The sequence below is a fragment of the Mus musculus genome, chromosome 18 (genome assembly GCF_000001635.26).
Source record: "Mus musculus strain C57BL/6J chromosome 18, GRCm38.p6 C57BL/6J".
In the NCBI taxonomy this organism is placed as follows: Eukaryota; Metazoa; Chordata; class Mammalia; order Rodentia; family Muridae; genus Mus; species Mus musculus.
This window is the reverse complement of record NC_000084.6, coordinates 61383668-61404708: the sequence shown is the minus strand read 5'-3', so window position 1 is coordinate 61404708 and position 21041 is coordinate 61383668. Positions and strand designations below refer to the sequence as shown.

Below are 21041 nucleotides of genomic sequence, written 5' to 3'. Positions count from 1 at the left end.
CTTCATTGCCTGTTATGACCCACATCTTCCCTCCATTATGGAACAATAGTTTGCTGAAGGTCGTGGTGGCCAGTGTATGGGCAGAGATGACACATGCTCTTCTACACACTGGCTTATGTGTACACCAAATTCAGTAGCTGGTGCATAGCAGGTGCTCATTAAACATCTGTTGGATGATGGACATCAGCGTCACCCAGGGGAATCTGTAAAAACCTGGGTCCACTTCAGATCTACTAAGTGACAGAGCCCGGGTGGCCATCATGTTCTCAAGCACAGCTTGGGACGCACAGCTGCAGCTTCGGAATAGACCATTCTCCTGTTATCAGACTGGAGACATGCGGATAGTTTCCCCTTTGAGGCTGTGTGGGTCAAGAGTAAAATATTCAAGTCCCTTTGTGTAGGTTCCATATCCGAGGCGCCTGGGGCTGGGGTGCTCTGAGCTTTGGGCTGGGTTGAGTAGGCACCACACTCACTTTCACTATGTTCAAGGGAGGCAAGGCCAATAAAAAGGCAGAGGAGGGAGAGGTGGAGCCGCATGGAGTTCAACTCCAGCAGCATTATTGCCCTTCTCGTGAAAGTCATAAACTAAGAAATGTGCCTTCGTTCCGGCTTCCTCGGGGTAGCCAGCTGCTTCATAGTCCCTTCTAGGGGCTGTGGCTCAGGCCTGGTATAATATACCTAGGCTTGGCCTAAGCTGGACTTTTAGTACTTGGGCTGGAGCTAGTTACTTTAACCCCCTTTGCAGTGAGTACTGAAGATTTAGCGTAGGACCTAGAGTGTGCTAGGCAAGCATTCCACCACTGAGCTGGATCCCCAGCTTAAGCCACGTTTAAGCTTTCGCTTCCCAAAGATATAATAATGGATAGTGTGATTCAGCCTATTGAGGGGTGTTGAGAGATTAGCGACAACACAGCTGAGACGAACAGTAGGTTCTGTAGGTTCGAAAAGCAGTAGGTTTGGTCTGATAGAACAGTACATTTGGGTCAGGGGACTCAGCACAGGTTCACCCAGTGGCCTTTTCATTGGCTAGGCAGTAGCAGTCCCAAGACCAGAAAACAGAAGATGTTTTGCCATCTTGGGTCTCTGAATGACTCTTTTCTCTCCTCTCCGCTCTCCTCTCCTCTCCGCTCTCCTCCCCTCCTCTTCTCTTCTCTTCTCTTCTCTTCTCTTCTCGTCTCGTCTCTTCTCTTCTCTTCTCTGAGAGAAGATCTCACTGTGTAACTTAGGATAGACTCAAACTTGCATTGCGGTCCCAAGTGCTGGAGTACAGGTATGAATTATCACACTGCGTGAGCACTTGAGGAGCTTTCTCAAGGAAGAACTCCACACTCTTTCAAGGAGGCCTCCGATGAAGAAGCAAGCTAAGGTCAGGTGGAGAAGGAGCACTTCAAATGTCTCGCCAGCCTTGCCAGCTACAACCTAGTCAGAGGATCAGTGATAAAGCCCTTGAGGCTGGGCAGTGGGTAGTATTTCTAACACCACCACTGGAGTTCTTAAAACAAACAGACCCTCTGGATAATGCAGTCATTCAGCAGGGCCGTGGCCAGAGATGGCTGGCTGGGGAGGGGATCCAGTGTACCCCTCGGACTACAAAAGGATCACCCCGGATGGGCCAAGCTGAATGGGAACAGTTTTGGAAACCATCCCAGAGGACCCCAAGTTGATTCAGCAGCAGCAGGAGCAGCCGCCTTAGGCACATTCAGATCCTTGGTGGGAATGAGAATAGTAACAATGGCGATGGGTACTTCCAGTCTGCTGGACCAGGGCCAAGCAATTTACTTTGAATACATTGTTTCATTTGACCCTATGTGGAATAACGCCACAGCTGTCCGCATTTTGAGGCTCAGAGACATTAAGCACGGAACTTTTACCTTTTGTTGTTGTTGTTTTGATTTTGTAAGAGAAGGTCTCATGCAGCCTAGGCTGGTCTCAAGCATGCTAGGTAGCCAAAGACGACCCTTTACATCGGAACTTTCTGTCTCTACCTCCCCACTGCTGTAATTATAGTGCATGCCACAATTCCCAGTTTTATTCAGTTCTATGTACCTCTGACCCTTATGCATGACAGGCACATTGCTCTACTACATGAACTATGTTCTCAGCCCTTGCCTTGTTGGTAGTATTATTATTATTCTCATGTAATCCAGGATAGCCTATAGTTCTTCATCATCATCATCATCATCATCATCATGTAATCCAGGATAGCTTATAGCTTATTATTATTATTATTAATTATAGACAGCATCTCATGTAATCCAGGCTGGCCTATAGCTTCCTATATAGCCAAGGATGACCTTAGCCTCCTAACCGTCCTCCCTCCATGTCCCAAGTGTTAGGATTACAGGCATGCATCATCACGCCAGACTCTCCGTTTACTTTAGGTAACAGTAGCACACAGTTTAGTTGGCACCAGGATTCAGATCTGAATGGAGCACAAAGTTTGTTTAAGCATCGGAGGGAAGGTAAGGCATAATGGTATTTTCTACTCCTACAAGGGTATTTTCCCCTTCAGTAGTTTAGCAATCCCCCTATTGTCAGGCCCTGTGCCAAGCACTTTGCATATTTTACCTCTTTATCTTCATAACCTCCCTATGAGTAAGTGATTTTACTATGGACATTTGTAGAGATGAGAAAATGAAGGCCTGAGACCAGCGACTTGCTGGGGTTCAAAACCTGGCAGTCACATTACTGAGCTGGGTGCCGGAACAAAAGGTAGTATGGGCCGGACCAGAACCCAGGACTCCTCTGAGGCTAGCTGTACATTCTCTCTGTTGGCAGCATTGTTCCTTAAAAGCGTGCTGGCCTTAAGCCCAAAGAGTGAAATCACACCCTGCGGTTCTGGGAACCTCAGACTGGAGAAGAAGGAAGCTGTTGCCTAGTGGCTCAAGTCTGAGCAGGTGTGCTGGGACTGCTTCCTCTTCTCTCTGGAAGGAGCCTGCTCGCCCAGGCAGGGTGGGGCAGCCCTTGTCAGTACCTTGTGGGAGCAGGGCGGGAGGCAGGTGTGCCCATTAAATAGGTCTGCGTCTTCCTGCCTTCCAGTCTTTATCCAGCCCCAGTACATCCCCCGCCCCCGTGCACACACCTAGATGCCTGCCTGGCAAACGGAGAAGAGATGAGAGTTCAAGGTTGAAGTCAGAAGGTTTGCTTCCTGGCCGCGGTTCAGGACTCTCCTGGTCTGCACTCCTGACCTTCAGCTCCCTCATCTGTGTAGAGTGATGGTGGTGGCGGCGGGGAGGCGAAACCGTCCAGCCTTTTCAGTTAACACACTGTTTATTAACTACCTCTGGTAAACTGGAGAAATAGCCAAAGCAAGATTTAAGCCTGGTTCCATGCGTCTTAGACTCTAGCAAGGACAGAGTGACTCAGATGGAGTCTTCCTCTAAGCCAAGGTACAAGGGAGGCTGAGACACTTCTAAGGAAAGGGTAGCGCATAGGCTTGAGGTAGGAGAGCAACACATGGGTTGGTACTTACAAGGTTGGTGGGTAAGGATGCCCTAAAGATACCATTTTTTTTGGTGGATGGCTGATTGGTGTAGCAGCCCCTTTTCAGAAGGTTCATAATAAGAAAAGGGAGGCCAATGGGCCCGAGAGGCTGACAGAAGCTTAGCCAATTCTAAACACTGGGGTACAGTAAAAGACATGATTGAATTTTTTTTCAACGGTGGCTATTGAGTAAGCCCGGGGGAGAGAGATGGCTTAACAGGAAATGAGGATAAAAATGCTACAAAGAAAACATATGACTGTCACCCCCTCTGAGGAGCCTTCTCTGATTTCTCCGCCTTTGACCTGTGCGTGTCTCCCTCCCTCTCTGGCCTTGCTGTCTGGGGAGAGAGAGAGAGAGAGAACTGAGGTCTCCGCAGCTTTCTCTTTTGCTGTTGCAGAGCACTGCGGCTTTAAAAGCGGCTCTAAGCCTCCCGGAGCCTCAGTTTCCCCAGCTGTGTAGAAGCAGGTTGTCTGGCAAGGGCCCGCCCAGCGCTAACGCAACGTGATTCGCTCTAACAGTAAGGAGGGGGTGCCCGCATTGCTGCGCAGGCACCCGGCTGCTGGCCCGGGCACCGCCACCTGGCTGCCGGAGCTTTTTTTTTTTCCCCTGCGGGGGGCTGCGAGACCTGGTCCCTGCGCTAGACTAGGAGCAGGAAAAGCCGGGGGTGCGACCCCAGGCTCGCGCGGCCCCGCCCCCGCAGCCAGCCCGCCTGCCGCAGCCGGGGGCCCGAGCTCCGCCCTCCACCCGCCCGCCGGGCAGCCTCCTCCCTCCTCCTCGCTCGCTTGCTCGCTCGCTCGCTCCCTCCCCCGGGCGGGCTCGGCGCTGACTCCGCCGCACGCTGCAGCCGCGGCTGGAAGATGGCGGGGAACGACTGCGGCGCGCTGCTGGATGAAGAGCTCTCGTCCTTCTTCCTCAACTATCTCTCTGACACGCAGGTACTGCCAGCAGGGAACGCAGGCCGGGGACGTGGGTGCAGAACCGCGGGGCTGCAGCCGCAGCTGCAGAGGGAACGAGCGCAGCGGTGGGCGCACCGGGGTGATCGGGGGGTTCAGGCTGCAGAGCCCCCCCTTCCACGTGCCTTGTGCTGCGCTCCGTTACAGGCGTAGCGAGCTGCAGGTCGCCGGCGCATGCTGTAGCATTGGGGGACACAGCCAGGGCCACCTAGAGTCTACTGTCCCCCACTGGCAAAGTTGAGGGGTACTACAATTCCTCCCGCAGGTAGAATCCAGCCAGGGTCGGGGGATCCCTAAAGGCTGGCTCTGGGTGTTGTAGGCGCGTCCTCGGCGCCTGGCACTTGCTGCCGTACTTTCACGTGCACTTGTGGCGGGGCTAAGGGAGGCGATCGGTAGCCCTGGAGTCCCCTGGTTCTCCAGCATCGGGTACCCCATAGCCCCCCACCTGCTCCGGCAGCGCAGAGTTTCCTGTCAGTTGCTGGCTAGGGGAATAGGGGTCGGCAGGGCACGTGGACATGCGGGCGGAGATTGCGTCTTCCAGCTCTCACTAACCGGAGGAGACCCGTTAGGAGCGAGGAAGGCAGGATCCGGGCGGAAGGACTATCTAGGGGGTGCCTGGGTCCCCCTGCGGCGCGCGTTCCCGGCGCGCGCTCCACGATGCAGGGGGAAGGGAAGGTGAGGCGGCGTCCCGGGCTCTGGCTAAGGCTGGGAGCCACACCGGCTACAAGCGCATGACAGGAGTGTGTGCTCTGGTGTTCGGGAGCGAGGACGAGGAAGCTGTGGGCTTGGAGAATAAAATGGGGTTTGCTGCTAGGACAAGCAGTTGCGGGAACATGTGTGCACGCAGCGTGGGGGCCCTCACCTCTTCCTCCGTTTCCCCCTCTAGCCCGTGCCTGTTGCAAGCCTAAAGTTTGGCTCCCGAGTTAGGGCTTTTGCTCCCAGCTCCTGTCTGTGTGTCTCCCCAGAGGCTGGGGGTGCGACGGAGCCTGGGAGGAGACCCCGGATGCGGGGACACGCCTGGGTCCGGAGAGGGGCTGCAAGGCGGAAACCCGTGGGACTCGCGGGGACAAGCTGAGTACCTGGTGTGGAAGCGTTTGTGCCGGCCCGTTTTGCATAACACTGGGAGGGAGGGGAAGGCGGAGGGGGGGGGCGGGAGGTGGGAGGAGAGAGGGAAACTTTGCTTCTGGTTAGAATCTACCAGTCTTTGGGCGGTAGCAGCTGTCATGGGACCGGGTGGGCGGGGAGAGGCTTGCAAGCTGACTCCTTGCGGTGAGACGCGACTTGGAGGGGGGACGCAGCGGCCGAGAGACGTTCTGCTCCGGGAAACCTCCCGGTGGCGAATTGAAGCTGGCGACTAGGACAGGCGTCGTTGCGGGGGTGTCGCCGAGAGGAAGCCCGCCACGCGCGGGAGACGGCGGGCCATAGCTCTCTGCAAACGCCGTGGCGTCCCGGAGCCGCGGGGGCCGCGTGGTGTGTGGCTGGCGCGCTCTCGGGTGGGTTCATAGCAGAGGCCCAAGGGGATGGTGGCGGGTGATCGCGCTTCTTCAGGTCGGGAGGCGGTGTTAATGAGCGGGCTGTGCGCGGGTGTGTGTGTGTGTGTGTGTGTGTGTGTGTGTGTCCCCTGAGCCTGTGCACACGCCGCGCGCGCCGGGCGCGTACCTTTACCTCTGACGAAACTGCAGTGGAGCGCCGGGCAGCGTCGCCGGGCACGGTCACACGCCCGGTGTTTATGTCTGCCCAAGGCGGGCCTTAGCACCCCGGGGGTGGACAGCGTGGAACCAGGGCTGGAGGTGGTAGGGGCATGGGGGTCCGGGAGAAGACCTGCACCCCAGATCTCGATTGCCTGGAGTCGTGTCCATATCTCTACACTTAAGAACCGAGTAGCCCAAAATAGCCAGTGAGACTCCTTCACACATACCAAGATTGTCTGCTCTGGACAGGACCCTCGACTTTAACTCTAGCTTTTGGTGTTTGGCTCACCGATAATTAATTAACTGTTTGCCCTTTTAGCCACCAGCCTATCCCACTCAGTAGGGTAATTTCCTAGCTTCACCAAAGGAATCTGGAAAATTGGGTAATCAGTTGTCAGCAGAAGCAGTGCAGTGAAAGTTAATTTGGGACGTTTGTTCCCCCCCACCCCACCCCCTTTTAACTTAATCACGTGATAGGCCGAAGATCTCCGGGTGATCTTTGCCGGGCCAACTTGGGAAATGTAATTGATACCAGGAGCTTTGCAGCCGCCCCTAGAAGGCTCAGAGCTGAGCGGGAATGGGCGGGGCAGCCCGCCGCCTCATTTTACAGTTGGGGAAGAGGCTGCGAGGGGTGAACTGCTTGTCCACGACCACTCAGCCAGGGGGTGACAGAGCCACCCAGGGCTCCTGACTCCAGGTCCTGTGTGTTACCTCGAAATAGCACTGGACTTGGAGTCAGAAGGCCTGAGTGGAGTCACCTTCCCCGCTCTCTGGCTGGGTGATCCTGGAGCAAGCCATTTTAACTCTCCAGCCGTGTTTCTCCATCTGTCCAATGGGGCCGGTGTGGTGCTGACGGAGAAGCCAGAGGCCTGCTGGTGGGGGTGAGCCTGTGTTTGCATGTGAGCTGTCTGGCTGTCCAGCTTCTTCCCCACAGCCCTTCCCAGACCCTCCCCTCCCCCCAGCTCTCCCCCTCGGGAGGGTTGGGGAAAGTGGATTGTCTCTGTTCCCCCAAAGAGTTCTTCTTGTCTTTGGTGGCTAACCCAGGCTTAGATTATAGAGATCTGTTTGAGAGACTTAACGTTTATTCGTTGGGGCCAAAGTAGCCATTTATCAGAACCAGGCTTGTGGAAGCGTTTTGGAAATGTTTGAAGATTGGGTTCCAAAGACTCTGTGCTGACTTCGCTTTTGTTCCAGCTGTACCCCTTGCTTAGTGGGCCTTTGCCTACCATCCCGCATGGCTTTCTCCCTTAGTAGGCCTTCCTGCCAGCTTGCCCTGCTCTCTCTTCTGCCTTTCATAGTTCGTTATAAAGCCAAGCACTTTATGTGTTTGAGTCTATCCAGTAGGATCCAAGTTGAGTCTTTTATCTTTGTGTGCCCACATGGCACCTGTCACCATGCTGAGCAATGCCCCTTTGCCTGGCTCTTGATGAGGTACATGGACTACAAATAGGGGTACAGCTGAGCCTTGCCAGACAAGCTCATGGGCTGACAGAGAAGACAGCTGGGTAGTGAACATGGGAGAGGGGGCATTGTCGAGGGCTACAGCTGCTAGCAAAAGCCTTGACTCCAAAGGCCATGCAGGAAGCCCAGCAAATAAAGGAATTATTTGAAGTCACTTGAGAGCCTGGAAGAACTGTGACAGTGTCAGAGACGACAAGGACATTATAAATCAGCAAGTCCAACCCTTATTTAAAAATAATTTTAACAGTGTTAGAAAACACTGCTAAGTGTCATGAAAAGGGAGTCATGTTTTATATTTTACATTTGTCTAAATTAGCTAATTTTGTATGTGTGTTTGCATGTGTGTGCTCTGGCATGTGTGTGGAGGTCAGAGGACGACGCCATGAGGTGCAGAACTTTGTTCTCTTCCACAAAATGGGACATGGAGATTGAACTCAGGTGGTCAGCCTTTGCCTGCTGAGGCCTCTCACCAGTCCAGAAATATGTAATATTATCCAAAGATAGCTGCTTTAAAGTCTATGTATCTCTAGATGTTTTTTTTCTTTCCTATTCATATAGACCAGTTATTTTGGGGGGTGGGGGGAGAAGAAAATGATAAATGAAGTTATTCTGTTATACTAATTTGTATCTTGCAAGCACACTGTTTTGTAACTTGCTTTTTTTTTTTCTCCTCCTCACAATATGCTGTGAACATCTTTCCTCATCAATAAATATTGTGCCTAATATCTTAATGGCTGTATAGTATTTCATGGGACGTTGAGCCAACATGTGTCAATCAATCCTCTGCTGTCGCTTGGTTGCTTGCGTTTATCCTACTGTGAGCAACGCCGAAACAAATATATTTGTGTACATGTGTTCTTTCCTTCATTTATATTCCTAGAAGGGAAATTGCTCTGTCAAAGGAACCACGCAGGCATTTGGTAAACACATAAGGAAATCGTCTTCTAGAGAGATTGCATTCATTTACACACTCATCAGCATTGTGTGGAAACGCCTGGCTGGCCATACCCCAGTTATTCATGCCATTTGTATTCTACGAATTTGGTCAACAATATACTTTGTTACTCTTGCCGTTCATGTGCGTTTCTTTGATGTTCAGTGGCTGCCCCCTTGCATGGCTCCAGGGACTTAACCTGACTAGGGCAGTGAGGGAATGAAGAGGGACACATGGAGACACAGAAATGACTGGGATCCGCTGGATGGGGCTCTCTGATGGAGAAACTCTCAGATGCTCAGAGTGTATTATATACTGTGGTATAGTGAGGTGGCATTTATTGCATACAGCCGAATTAAGGAGGTGGGATTTATGGTCTGTTTCTGTATCAAGGGGCCAGGTTTAGCTACCTTTGGTAGGAGCCATCTTCCTTGGGGAACAGTCTTCAGACTGTAGTATCTAAGGGAAGACGACTAAGGGTGGACGTTTTCTGGCCTCATTGTCAACATTCACACTTGGACCCCCAGGAAGGCTTTGCCATGCTTCAGAGCCCCCCACTGATGGGGGTGGAGCGGTGCAGGGTGCTTTGCCATTTTCCTATGGGTCTGAGTTGTAACCATGCCAACACCCTCTGCACCCCATGCTCAATCCCTTCCCATGGACAATCACTCCCTGCTGGTTCCGTACAGTACCATGGTCCTACTTGGCAGATGGATCTTTGGGTTCTACTTGGCAGATGGATCTTTGTTAAGAGGGACCTGAGCACACTGAGGGGTCCTGGGCACAGGGAGGACTGGAGAAACGACTTGAAGTCCCAGTGCTCCTTGATGGGTCTGGTATAATTCAACCTCCACTGCCACTGAAGCCAGGGCCAGCTGCTGTCCAAGTCAGAGTTGCAGCTGTGTGGAGGCAGATGCATTTGCCCACCTTTGGCCTGCATGGACTGGGAGCAGGGTAACTTCTTCATCTGAGTACATCTGGGGGCATGCTCCCCAGAGGCCCGAGCCCCACTTTCTTTGGACCCTCTGGCTGATGCTGGTGGGTAAGCATGGCTAAGAAATCCAGCCTAGCAGTTGGGCACCTGGGGCTCGTGTTTCCCCCTGGCCTTGGGGCCTCCTCTCTCCAACTGGTGCCGGTCAGCCAGGAACTACACTACACTAGGCTATGAGTCACCCTTTTCCTTCCCTCTCATTTAGATGGAGCACTGGCTTGAGCCAGAAGCCGCCCCGCAGATGGGGCCTCAGGCTTGGAAGTGAGGTCATGACAAGAGCATTGCAGTGCTAACAGCTGTCTTCCCTTCCTAAGCAGCAGCATTTATAGAGTGCCCTCCTGGTCACATGGTCTTTGCCGAGCCATCAGTTGGCACCATTACAGTTCTTCCTCACAAAGATCCGTATGACCTAGGTATTGTTTTACAGTCCTAAAGGTTTCATGGTCTCTAAGAACTCACTTCCTTGCCAGTCTACTCACACTGCCTTGGTACTAAAGTACTTCTGTTGCTCCAGGCCTCAGTTTCTCAACCTGCGAAATGGGGCTAACACACCCCATCAGGAATAAAAATAATGGATGTAAAATGAGCATTGACCTTCTACAATGTGGAGTTTTCTCACTGAAGCCCTTTAATGGGGGAGGTTTAAATTTTGATCTGGTCCTGTACATGCAGTCTTTTGGGTGATTGGTTTGCTATCCTGGGGGGTTGCACATAAGGCCTTGAAAAGGCTAGACAAGCATTCTATCACAGAGCCCCATCCCTAGCCCTCTTTTGACTTTTTATTTTGAAATGGGGTCTCACTAAGTGGCTCAAGCTGGCCTTCAATCTGTGATCCTCCTGCCTCAGCGTCCAGGGTAGCCAGAATTACAGTGCCCTCAGTCCTGGACTGCAATCATTGCTTTTGTTAGAAGAGAAGCATCATTTCATTTGAGCTATATGAAGGTGATACAGATGCTCACAGCCAGTTTCCCTCTGACTCACCAAGGCAGAGGAACAGCTCAGAGTCATCTTCTGGACACCACTGGGATGTGAAATCCTTTGCACTGGGCTGACCTTTCCATTCTCAATCATCCTCCTGTCCTAAGTCCTTGTCCCATCTACAGCCAGATTCCCCTAACGGCTAACAGGCTTTGCCACGACAGACAGTGTCTTCTCTCTTTTGCCCTTGGTCTTGGTCACACAAGAGCAAGGTAGAGACATTTTTTTTTCTGTAGAAGGCTTCTCTTCCCCTCAACATACACAGCCTCCCCAGTTGTCTGTGTTCCTGACCAGAAGTCCACTCTCACAGCTGACAACCCATACATCCCTATTGCCCAGAGCTCTCCCTACCTTCACCACAGGGCTCACTCCTAGTGAGCACATGCCGTGGACTGGGACAAGTGTGTAGTAACAGTCCGTCACAGCACTGTAGGGCTGTCCACTAAGAGCCCTCTGCAGTCTGCCTTTCCTTTCCCTTGCTCCTGCTGCTCCAACCACTGGTGTTTTTACTGTGTCCACAGGTTTGCCTTTTTCAGAGTATCATGTAACTGCAATCGTGCAGTATGTAGGTGTGAATGGGTAGTAACGTGATTTAAGATTTCTTTGCATCTTCTCATATTTTGAAGGCTCAGCCCCCTACAACTTTAAAGCCGAACTTGAAGTCTGATGTGCAAAGGGCATCAGGTCCTTGAAGTTGGAGCCTAGGCGCCAGGATTGAACCTGAGTTGTTGACTTTTCCCAGATTTTAAATCAGGACTTACAAGTGCCATGACCTTGAACAAATGTCCCCAACATTAGTCGGTAGAGATACAGAACTGGGGATAACAGTATGTATACTCTTCTACGGCTCACCCCAGAATGTGCTAGGAGACTTCCTCCAGGGACCTGGGTTCGTGCTGTTCTTTGCTGTGTTCTCATGTCTGTCTGGCCATTTCTATTTACCTGCAAAAGCCAGCTCCCCTGCCTGTGCTGTGTATGGATTCTCCCATCTTTAGACCTAATGGCTTCAGCCCTGCTTTCCAGTGTGCTGGGCCTGCGGATCTCTGGAATGCTCTCCACTGAGTTCGAATCCTGATCTGTAGTTTATCTACTGTGAAACCTCCTTAACCACTGGAAGTCACACGAGCTTATATATGTTTTGATCATGTTTTTCTCTTCCTAACTCTTCCCGACCACCCCCCACCCCCTCTCTATCTGCCCACGTTTGGTCTTTCTTTCTATCTTGCTCTCAACCCTCCCAATAAAAACCAAAACCAAAACCAATGAGACAAAAAAAAAAATTGCCAAAACAAAACAAAAATGAAACAAAAAACCCACATCTGCAGAAAACAAAATGGAATTTATTTTGTGCCAGTCAACTACTCCTGAGCATGGGCCTGCCCTAGAGTTCGGGTGACCCTCCATTGGAGAGAACTGATATTGCCTTTGTCAGCAAGTATCAATTGCAAATAGCTGCTTGTTTAGGGATGGGAGCCCATGTCCTCCCTCTCAGTGCTGGGAGCCCATCTGGCTTGCTGTCTGCAGGTCTTGTGTGTGCTGCTACAGTCTCTGTGAGTCCATCCATCCTGTTCTGCTGGAAGACTTGTTCCCTTGGAGTCATCCATCACTTCTGGCTCTTACAATCTCTCCGTCTTCCCTTCCACACGGATCCCTGAGCCTTGAAGAGAGGGATTTGATGGAGACTTCCCATTTAGGACTGAGTGCTCTCATCCTCGGCTCGTTGTCCAGTTGTGGGTTTCTGTGTTAATTCACTGTGTCTTTGAAAGGCAGAGTTGGTGCCACATTTGAAGCTTCAGTACCAGCATTCTTAGTGCTGGAATTTATCCCCCGCACCACTGGAGGAGAAAGGGAACCATTGGGCTTAAGTAGCTACAATCGCTACAGCCTACCACAGCAACATGCCTGAGAAACAAACTGATACAATAGTGGCAAAAATGCCATATGAGCAACCAGCAGGGTTTTGCTTGGAATTAAGGCCCGCTCCATGAGATAGGATGCTTACTGGGCATTGTCAAAGTGTCCAAGAGCCTGAGTCTAGGTAGTTCACAAACCGTGTTGGGAAAACATAGTAGTATTATGTTCAAGGAACATAGCAATAAGATAAATAACTCTATTTTTTTAAAATAAGATAACTCTTAATGACATATTGCCGTCTCATAGAGCATTCTTATCAGACAGCCTCCATTCTTGTAAAGAGTAGTTGCAAATCAAACAATAGCACCTTGTTCACCTGGTGGACCAGTGCTACTTCAACCCTTATACAGGCCACAGGTAATATTCTTTAGGAAATTTCTCCTGGATATTCAGCACTATAAAGATGGAGCTTTGTCTGTTTCAGTTACCATTTTCTCCTTGGAGAACAGGCACACCCAGTGGACAGCAGAGGTTAGGGCTTCCACACTATGGTGGCACATGCTCTCTTGGGAGCAGGGCACCCACTGGTTTTCACTGTGTCTTAGCGTTCCAGAGAAAGGCCACTGCCCCTGCTGTCATCGTAACCTCTCTCTTTCTAGCCAACCTGAGCTTTAAGCCCCTGCCTGAGAGCCTGTCTTCTTTGAGAAGTCACGTAAGTCTCCTTTACTTAGGCAGAGTTTGCCTTCTGACATGGTATCTGGACAAGCTTTCCTCACAGTATGGTACCCATGATGATGACTAGTTGAGATAGTACCTATAAAGTCTTTAGTGGACTCCCCAGGCCCTCAGCACACCTTGCTTCATTATCAGCAATATCAGGGCATCATGACATATGCTGCACACCGCATCTTTCATTTGAGTGGCTCAGTATCTGTGAACATATGGTCCTGATGAGGACGGGCTTCCTGCAGTGATGCTCGAGGCTGGTTGTGTATTCTCCATTTTGTGAATTATGAAACCAAGACACAGAGAGGTTGGGTTAGTTAAATCTCACAGCTGGCCCAGTGGCTGGTGCAGAATTTGAACTCTGAGCAGCTTCCTTTCCTCCTTGCTTCGGGAGGGCCCTAGGAGAACATCATATCCAGCCTGCCTTTCACAGAAAAGGGGGCCTGAGGTGCCTAGAGGGTCTGGGTCTTATCCAGCTCTAAGACTTGGTCATGAGAAAGGGTATCTTGGTTCAGAGGGAGGGTAGAGCAGGAAGACTTCTCAGAGATACTACTGCTGAGCTCTGGGTGGTATCTGTCGGACCCTGGACTAGGATTTTCTTCCTGTTTTCACATCCCTAAATCCCTGAGACCACACATGTGCACTGTTTGTGGTTGACCTACATGGATCCTCTCACTAGACACTCAGACCCTCTAGTGTGGGAGATGGAGAAGGTATGAAGAGATGTCATGGTCAACAGCCTGGCTTACAGGCTCATCCCAGAGATGGGTCTCAGCTTGAGGTTTGGTTGACAGGCTTTGGGTGGCAGCTTGAGCTCCTGGGACCCCACTCTGCTCTTTCCTAGGACACTGAGTTGCCACAGGATCTAGAGAGAGAGACTTACAAATGGGGAGGTAAAGTCACTGACGAGTTAGCCCCACAGTCTTGCCATAGATATAGTGTCTAAACCAGGGCAATCAATCTTTGCCCTGATTGTTCCAGAAGAAAGGTTCTGGGACTGGACTCTGGGGACAGTAGACCCTATGTATGGCCTTGGAGAAGGATTTGCTTGTATCTTTGCATTTTCTTCTGCCAAAAGGGTGTGGTAGTAGTATACTGTCATGGACTTTAAGGTCTTATAGTGCAGATGGCTAGAGACAGTGAGGTATGCAGCGATGTTTGGTATATAGCCTTCTATATGAAGAGACAGAGTACAGATGCTGGGTTCCTCCCCCCAACCCCCCACCCCCGAACTCTAGGTCTTTGGTCCTGAAGTTCCTCTGTCAAAGTAACTGTTTTCCTTCTCCTGCAAATCTAAAGAAGTGTCCCATTGCGCCTTAGCAACTGTTGCCATGCTGGCTTTCAGAAAACCAAATCCAGTTGGGTGCCACTTGAAGAGAGATGAATGAAGGGAGGATATCTGGTAGTGGCTAAGAACCCCAGACTTTAAGGTTTCGCTGCCTATGTTTTTAAATCAGGTCTTTCCCACTTTTTAGCTCTGTGACCTCAAGTGAATGTTTTGATCTCTCTCTCTCTCTCTCTCTCTCTCTCTCTCTCTCTCTCTCTCTCAGCCTCATTGCTTCAGATGTGGATCAGGAGATAATTGTGTGGTCTTAGGAAAACATGGCATAGCTGCAGAGGACACAGAGGCTTGCCTCCTTGACATAGTAAGTGCTTGATAAATGATTGTCACATCAGGGATGGCAGTCACAGGGGTGAAAATGTGCGTTATACAAATGTCATCTTGAGCTTTTGAGGGACTCAAGGTCCCTTAGGGATCACCTTATAGGGATATATATATATATATATGTATATATATATATATATATATATTAAACCTCAAAGTAAGGAGATGGTTTAAGAACAGATGAGATGCCTCCAGGTAGTACAGCAGGGGCCAGCTGGAACCCTGAACTGCTGTCTCCTTACCAGGGCTGGCTCTACATAGCAGGGACTCCACTTTCTGGGATCCGCTATCTGGATACTTAGCTGGGTAAGCCCTGCCTGGCTGAGATGAATACTTCCCGACAGCTCTGCAGCCATATTTTTTCCTTGTGATTGCCTGGCAGAACACAGTCATTTACCAGAGGGAGAGAGGAGACGTTAGAAACCAGGCCCTGAGCAGTTGCAGCAGCCGGCCCACGAGTCCCTCCCTGATGTTGCCATGGCAAACAGCCGTGGCAACGTGGCTGCTCAAGCCTTTATTTCTGGTCTCAGGATCCTTGTGGGGAAATGTGGTACCTAGAACATGGAGAAGGACTCGGTTATGGCTCTTTGGCACTGAGGGTGGCCCAGACTTCATGCTGCTGGAGATCTCAGGTCACAGTATCTTCTGATGCAAAACCCTGCAGTCCACCCTGTAAGACCTGCAGAAACAGGTCTCCCGGTATGACCTTCAAGGTCTCAAATGCCCAGCTAACACCTTCACTTGTCAACCAGGCTGTGTGACCTGCTGTGATAAGCAGAAAAGCACAGTATTAGTTCGTAATGCTACCTCTTGCTTTAGATGCTTCCAGATCGGCTTCATCTTCAACCCTATCCTTCAGCAATAACGACAAAGAAGAGGACTGTCTAACCCTTCCAAGGGATTGTTTGCCCCTGTGATGAGTTCTACCCCTGTACAATCAATTAACCTCGGAGGAACCCCATTAAGCAGTCTCTACTAAGCCCCGTTTTACAACTGGGTAGACTGAGGCTGACATAGAGTTGCCCCGGTGGTGTTCTAGAATCCCTTTTTCACTGGTTGCTTCTAAGAGGCACTGCCATGAGGGGTCTGACCCTCCTTATTGCCCTCATCTCCGAGTGTGTTCTTCAATACCCAGCTCAAATACCACCAGCTCTGATCCCCACGCTCAGAAGTGCCCTTTCTGCTGTGATCCCACAACCCATTATACTTATTATAGTCCTTGGTTTTGCACTGTGTTTTGCTATCCTGAGAGTTTCCATTTTGTGATTTGGTGCTAGGGATGGAACCTAGGGCCTCACGCTTGCTTGCTAAGTAGACACTAACATTGAGAGCTACACCCCACCCCCACCCTCTACCTCAAACATCCCACATGAGGAGCCTGACTAACTAGGAAAGCTTTAACTGTCTAATCCACATGAGGAGTTTGACTGGGTAAGCCTTAAGAGTCATCAAAGAGGTTTGCTAGTCACCATTATCTTTTTTTAAAGGGTAATCACAAGATAGCAACCACTTGGATTTGCTTGATATGCAGGAGCCTAAACTGGGACCTTCAGGGCCATTATCTTTTTAATCCCACAGCAGCAGCCTGTGAGGTTGGTACTCTAATGCCTGAGAGTAAGACTTAGGGAATTGCAGGCACTGCCCCCAGATCACCTGATCCTGGCTCTTGTTGATGGGGCTGGGATAGGAAACTAGGTGTGTTTGCTTCAAAGCCCTTGATCCTGACATCTGCAGTGTGACTAATCCAACTGGGCACAGAAAGCATTCGAATGGGGTGGCTCGAGGCGTCTAAGCAGGACAGCGGCAGGGTCGGAAGAATAGATGAGAGGGGACTTGGTCTGAGGAATGATTTGTATAGGAAAGATGTCCCTCAGAGCCCATTGTGTGCCACGCTGTCCTGACTCTTGATCTTACCATGAACTTGGTTAAATGCTAGAAGATGGCCCTTCACCAGCTACAGCCTTTGTGCTCAGAGCTGTGCTGCGGTAAATGAGTGAGACCTACAGAAAGATTGCAATAGCCTCTGCAAGGGGCCAATGTCCTTGTCACCAAAGATATGCCTTATGCACAGAAGGCTCAAAGACAAGATCTTTGTGGCATCTCCAGTGCTCTATCAGAACACAACCTTCTGAGGGCATGTCCTTGTGGAATGTTAAGCCCCTAGTAGGAATTCTTCCATTTACAGGGTATGGCTGTGGTCCACCTGGGGACAAGCCCTGGGGCCTCCCTGATCCTCATAACTCAGGGAAGTGTCCCCATTCTCTGGACAACACAGTAAGTTTGAAGCCAGGACAGGCCTACACGAGCCCTTTTCTACCCTGAAAACCTGCAGTGTAACATCCCCAAGGAAGGTGTATTCTGTCAGAGAAGCAAGGAAGAGCAAAGCCCTGTGAAAATAAAAGTCTAGCTGGGCAGTGGTGGCAGTGCACACCTTTAGCCCCAGCCCATAGGAGGCAGAGGCAAGCAGATCTCTGAGTTCAAGGCCAATCTGGTCTATAGAGTGAGTTCCAGGAGAGCCAAGGCTATACAGAGAAATCCTATTGAATACAAAGAAAAAAAAAAAGTTTATCCAAACCAGTCAGAGTGTTAGGCTTCTCATAACATCCTTTGTATGCAGCTGTTGTTCTTCTGTGCCGCCAGATAGGTAAGGTGCTAGATCAGTTGTCAACTTTTCTTTGAGAATTAATGCAGTCTGAAAATGGGATGTTGTCTCTCAGCTTTCCCAGGCTTCTGGGGATAATACAGAGAACACAGGCTACGTGCTAGGCAGGTACTAATTGCCTTCAAAACCTGGTGTAAACTTAGGGACTTACAGACCTGGGTTAGTGTTAGCTTTATGACTTTTAGCTGTGTGATCTAAGGAGTTAGATAGCAACTCTATTAGCCTGCTCTCATACAAGAATATATAGTTGGGGTTTACCTTATAGGCTCAGGAAGTCATGAGTGGCCGCCAGCCATGCATGCGCATCAGAGTCAGCTATGCAGGGAAGACATTCTAATTACACATTGGCCCGCTGTGTGTGTTGGCCTCAAGCTTCCCCATCTTTCTTTCTCTTTGTTTGCTTATGTGTTTCCATGCCTATCCCCTTTTTTTGTCCTATGTCTTAAAAAGTTCCCTCTGATAATATCATTACCCTGGTTCTAAAAAGCCAGATACTATTGGTAGAGTGTCTGGTATTAACCCTGTGGGTTTCCTCCCTGTTCTGTCTTTCTGGCTTCTGTTTGGAATGCTGGGTACCTAACCCTTCATTTAGAAGCGACTGGGGGTAAGTGGAGCCACAGGAGTGCCTGGTTTAAGCAGGTTGGCTTCCCTGGGTGCCCTTGCTGCTTCTCCTTGCTTGTCACATTTGTGGCTGGGGAAATGAGGCTGGTGCTGGAAGTGGACTTGACCAGATGCTGCAGTCTCGCCGTTTTGTGCCTACTGGGGTTGGAGAGGTGGCTCCACAGTTTAGAGCATTGCTCCCATTAGAGGACCTGGGTCTGGTTTCCAGCAGCCACATGGTGGCTCATAATGATCCATGACTCCAGTCACAGGGGATCTGAAGCAAGCTTCTGACCTCCACAGGTACCAGACACCAACAGGGTGCATGGACATACATGTCGGTAAAACATACACATAAAAATAAGTCTAAAAAATCAAATCAAACAACCCTCAAATACCCCACATCTCCTCCATCATCAACCACATACCCACATGTGGGACAACTCATGGAAGGTAGGATTATTTTAAGAGGTGAGTGGGTTGGAAAGGAGAAAGCTGGAGGGGGTGCATGCTACCTGCAGACCCTCTGCCTGCAGTTCTTTTAATTGTCAAGATCCTTAAAGATTAGAGGGTGCTGGTCATGGTTGCAGTCATACAGAAGTTTAGAGGAGCAAGGGACCAGAGTCTGTATCTGATCTACTGTCTTCTCAGCACCCCTGCCCCCCACCAGTGCTGTTTTTGCCAGTAGGTATGATAGAGCCCAAGTTAGGACTACGCTGTGGTGGGGCCTTTGTGCCTGTTGTCCCCTCTACCTGAATGTACTTCCCTGAAGTCTCTCTTGCCTCTTGGCTCCCAGGTAACTTCTCAGACAGGCTGTCTCAGAGCCTACTCTCCTCCCCGTTGTCTACCCCAAGACCCAATCTTTTCTTTAAAGCACTTTAGGACACTCTGATTTATTAATGTGTATCTTCTTTTTAAAACAAACTTTTACTCTTTTATGCATATGGGTGTTTTGTGTCTGTTTGTCTGTCTACCACATGTGTGCCTGGTGCCCACAGAGTCCAGAGGATGTTGGGGCCCCTGGAACTGGAGTTACAAGGTGTCACCATGTGGGTGCTGGGAATACAATTTAGATCCTCTGGAAGAGCTTCCAGTATGAGTAACCACTGAGCCATTTCTGCAGCTCCAGTGTGCGCCTTCTCAGTTGTCTGTTTCCCCTCTGGGCACAAGGGTCTATAGGACTGATGTTTGTCAGAGCTGTGGCTGTGGCATCTTATGGACCTAGACCAAACCGTGACACATATTTCACATTTACTCAGTCTTCCTTCCTTCCTTCTCTTTCTCCTTTCTTTCTTTTTTACTGTAGCAAAATACCGATGCAATTTACTATCTTAGCTACTTGTTCAGTGTCCAGCTCAGTGACACCCCTACACTCATCATTGTGTGCAACCAGCCAGTCCATCTCTGTAGTTCTTTTTATCCTGTAAAACTGAAACTTTGTACCCACTAAACATCAACCCTCCGCTGTTACTTTCCTTTTCTGTCTTGAAATTTGGTTACTGTATGTATCCTTTTGTTGAACCAATTGTTTCACTTACTACATCTTCCCCTCAAATGTTTACCCACATGGGTCAGAATTTGTCCTTTTTAAGGCAGAATAATATTCCATTGTGTGGATGTGCCCATATTTTGCCTCTCCATTCATTTGTCGGTTTGGATTGCTTCCCTGCTGTGCCTGTTATAAAGGAAGGGGCTGTGAACATGGGTATAAAGATAGCAGCCTTGCGAATGTGCTTTCAGTTCTTTTGGGTATACACAGAAATGGAACTGCTGGATCCTGTGTCAATTCTATTTTTAATTTTTGAGTAACCGCCACACTTTACACAGCAGCTGCACCATTTTCCATTCCCACTGACAGTGAGCAAGGCTTCCAGTTTTTCCACATGCTGCCCCACTGGCCGTTTCCTAGGTTTTGATAGTAGCCATTCTAGCCAGTACCTCCTTGTAGTTTTGACTGTATTCCCCTCCTGATTCAGCATCTTTTGGAGTACTTATTGGCTATTCGAATATCTTCTATGGAGAAGTAGCTATTCAAGTCTTCGCTTGTATCTTAAAAGCAGGGTCTCTTGAAGCCCAGGCTTGATTCAAACTCAGTATCTAGGCAAGGTTGATCTAGGACTCTTTTGGATCCTCCTGTTTCTCCCTCCAAGTGTTAGGATGCTAAGTGTAGACCACAACACTCAGCTTCTTTCTGGTCCTTTGCTCATGTTCAAATCAGATCGTTTGAAGGTCATCGCTTTCACTTGATGGCTTTTAAAGTATTAATCCTGAGCTGGGCCATGGTGGTGCAGGCCTCAATCCCAACAGGCTCTGTGAGTTCCAGGTCAGCCTGGTCTACATAGTGAAACTGACTCAGACCAGAACCAAAACCAAAACCAAAACACTCACTCCTTATCAGGGATTTAATTTGCATATATTTTCTACTTTTGGTGGGGGAGCTTCCTTTTTTGCTCTTGGAATTTTCATGAAGATGCAGTTTATCTGTTTCTTTTCCACCCGTGGCACCATGAAAAGAAATCGTGGTTACTTCTAAATCTAGTGCCATGAAGCCTTTTGTCTCCTAGGCCTTTTGAAACTTTCAGCCTTACCTTGAGGAATTTGATTCACGTTGGGTTAATCTTTATGGCTGGGGTTAGATCTGGGAACTCCTTCATGCTTATAATAGTTCTTTGAATGATTGACTCCCTGAAGCTATGCCGGTAGGCTGGGCAATACATACCTCACCCCATTTTTTTTTTTTTTTTTTTTTACAGAAGGGCCTAGGTCTTAGGGTGAGGGTCCCACTGAGATATCCAGTGCCTTGATTGACCAATCAAGCCCTTAAGGCTCAGTAAGCAAGTGTGGTTAGAGCCCTGTCCCAGAATCACAGGTCACAGCAATATGCTACTGTGCCCCAGTGCCCCAGTGACCTCAGGCCACTTTCTCCCCCGAGGGTTAGGCAACACCTCCCTATCCTATGGGTGTGGCCCCTGTACCTGCCCTGCAGAGCCTTGGGCTTTCAGCCTGCTTTAGCATTTAATCTTTGTCCTAGTGGTGGTAAG

General features: G+C 49.8%; 1 protein-coding gene, 1 long non-coding RNA gene and 1 other non-coding gene across 5 annotated transcripts in view; 2 read left to right on the top strand and 1 right to left on the bottom strand.

The window, feature by feature from the left end:
• Window positions 1–3251: 3251 nt before the first annotated feature.
• On the bottom strand, window positions 3252–5550 carry Gm52354. Its single transcript, XR_003952648.1, has 2 exons — window positions 5517–5550; window positions 3252–5221 (listed from the first exon to the last, which is right to left on the bottom strand). It is a non-coding gene; the product is annotated as a predicted gene, 52354 (long non-coding RNA).
• Window positions 3953–21041, top strand: part of Ppargc1b (peroxisome proliferative activated receptor, gamma, coactivator 1 beta) — a 109312-nt gene continuing 92223 nt past the window's right edge. For 2 of the 3 annotated variants that reach the window (NM_133249.3, NM_001364996.1), the window contains exon 1: window positions 4297–4419. In NM_133249.3, the coding sequence (NP_573512.1) occupies window positions 4342–4419 (78 nt within the window). In that variant the 5' untranslated portion in view covers window positions 4297–4341. Of the gene's footprint in view, window positions 4420–14622; window positions 14719–21041 lie in introns of all 3 variants that reach the window. The other variant, XM_006525698.3, reaches the window with a different exon arrangement.
• Window positions 6809–6874, top strand: Mir378a (microRNA 378a). Its single transcript, NR_029879.1, has one exon. It is a non-coding gene; the product is annotated as a microRNA 378a (primary transcript).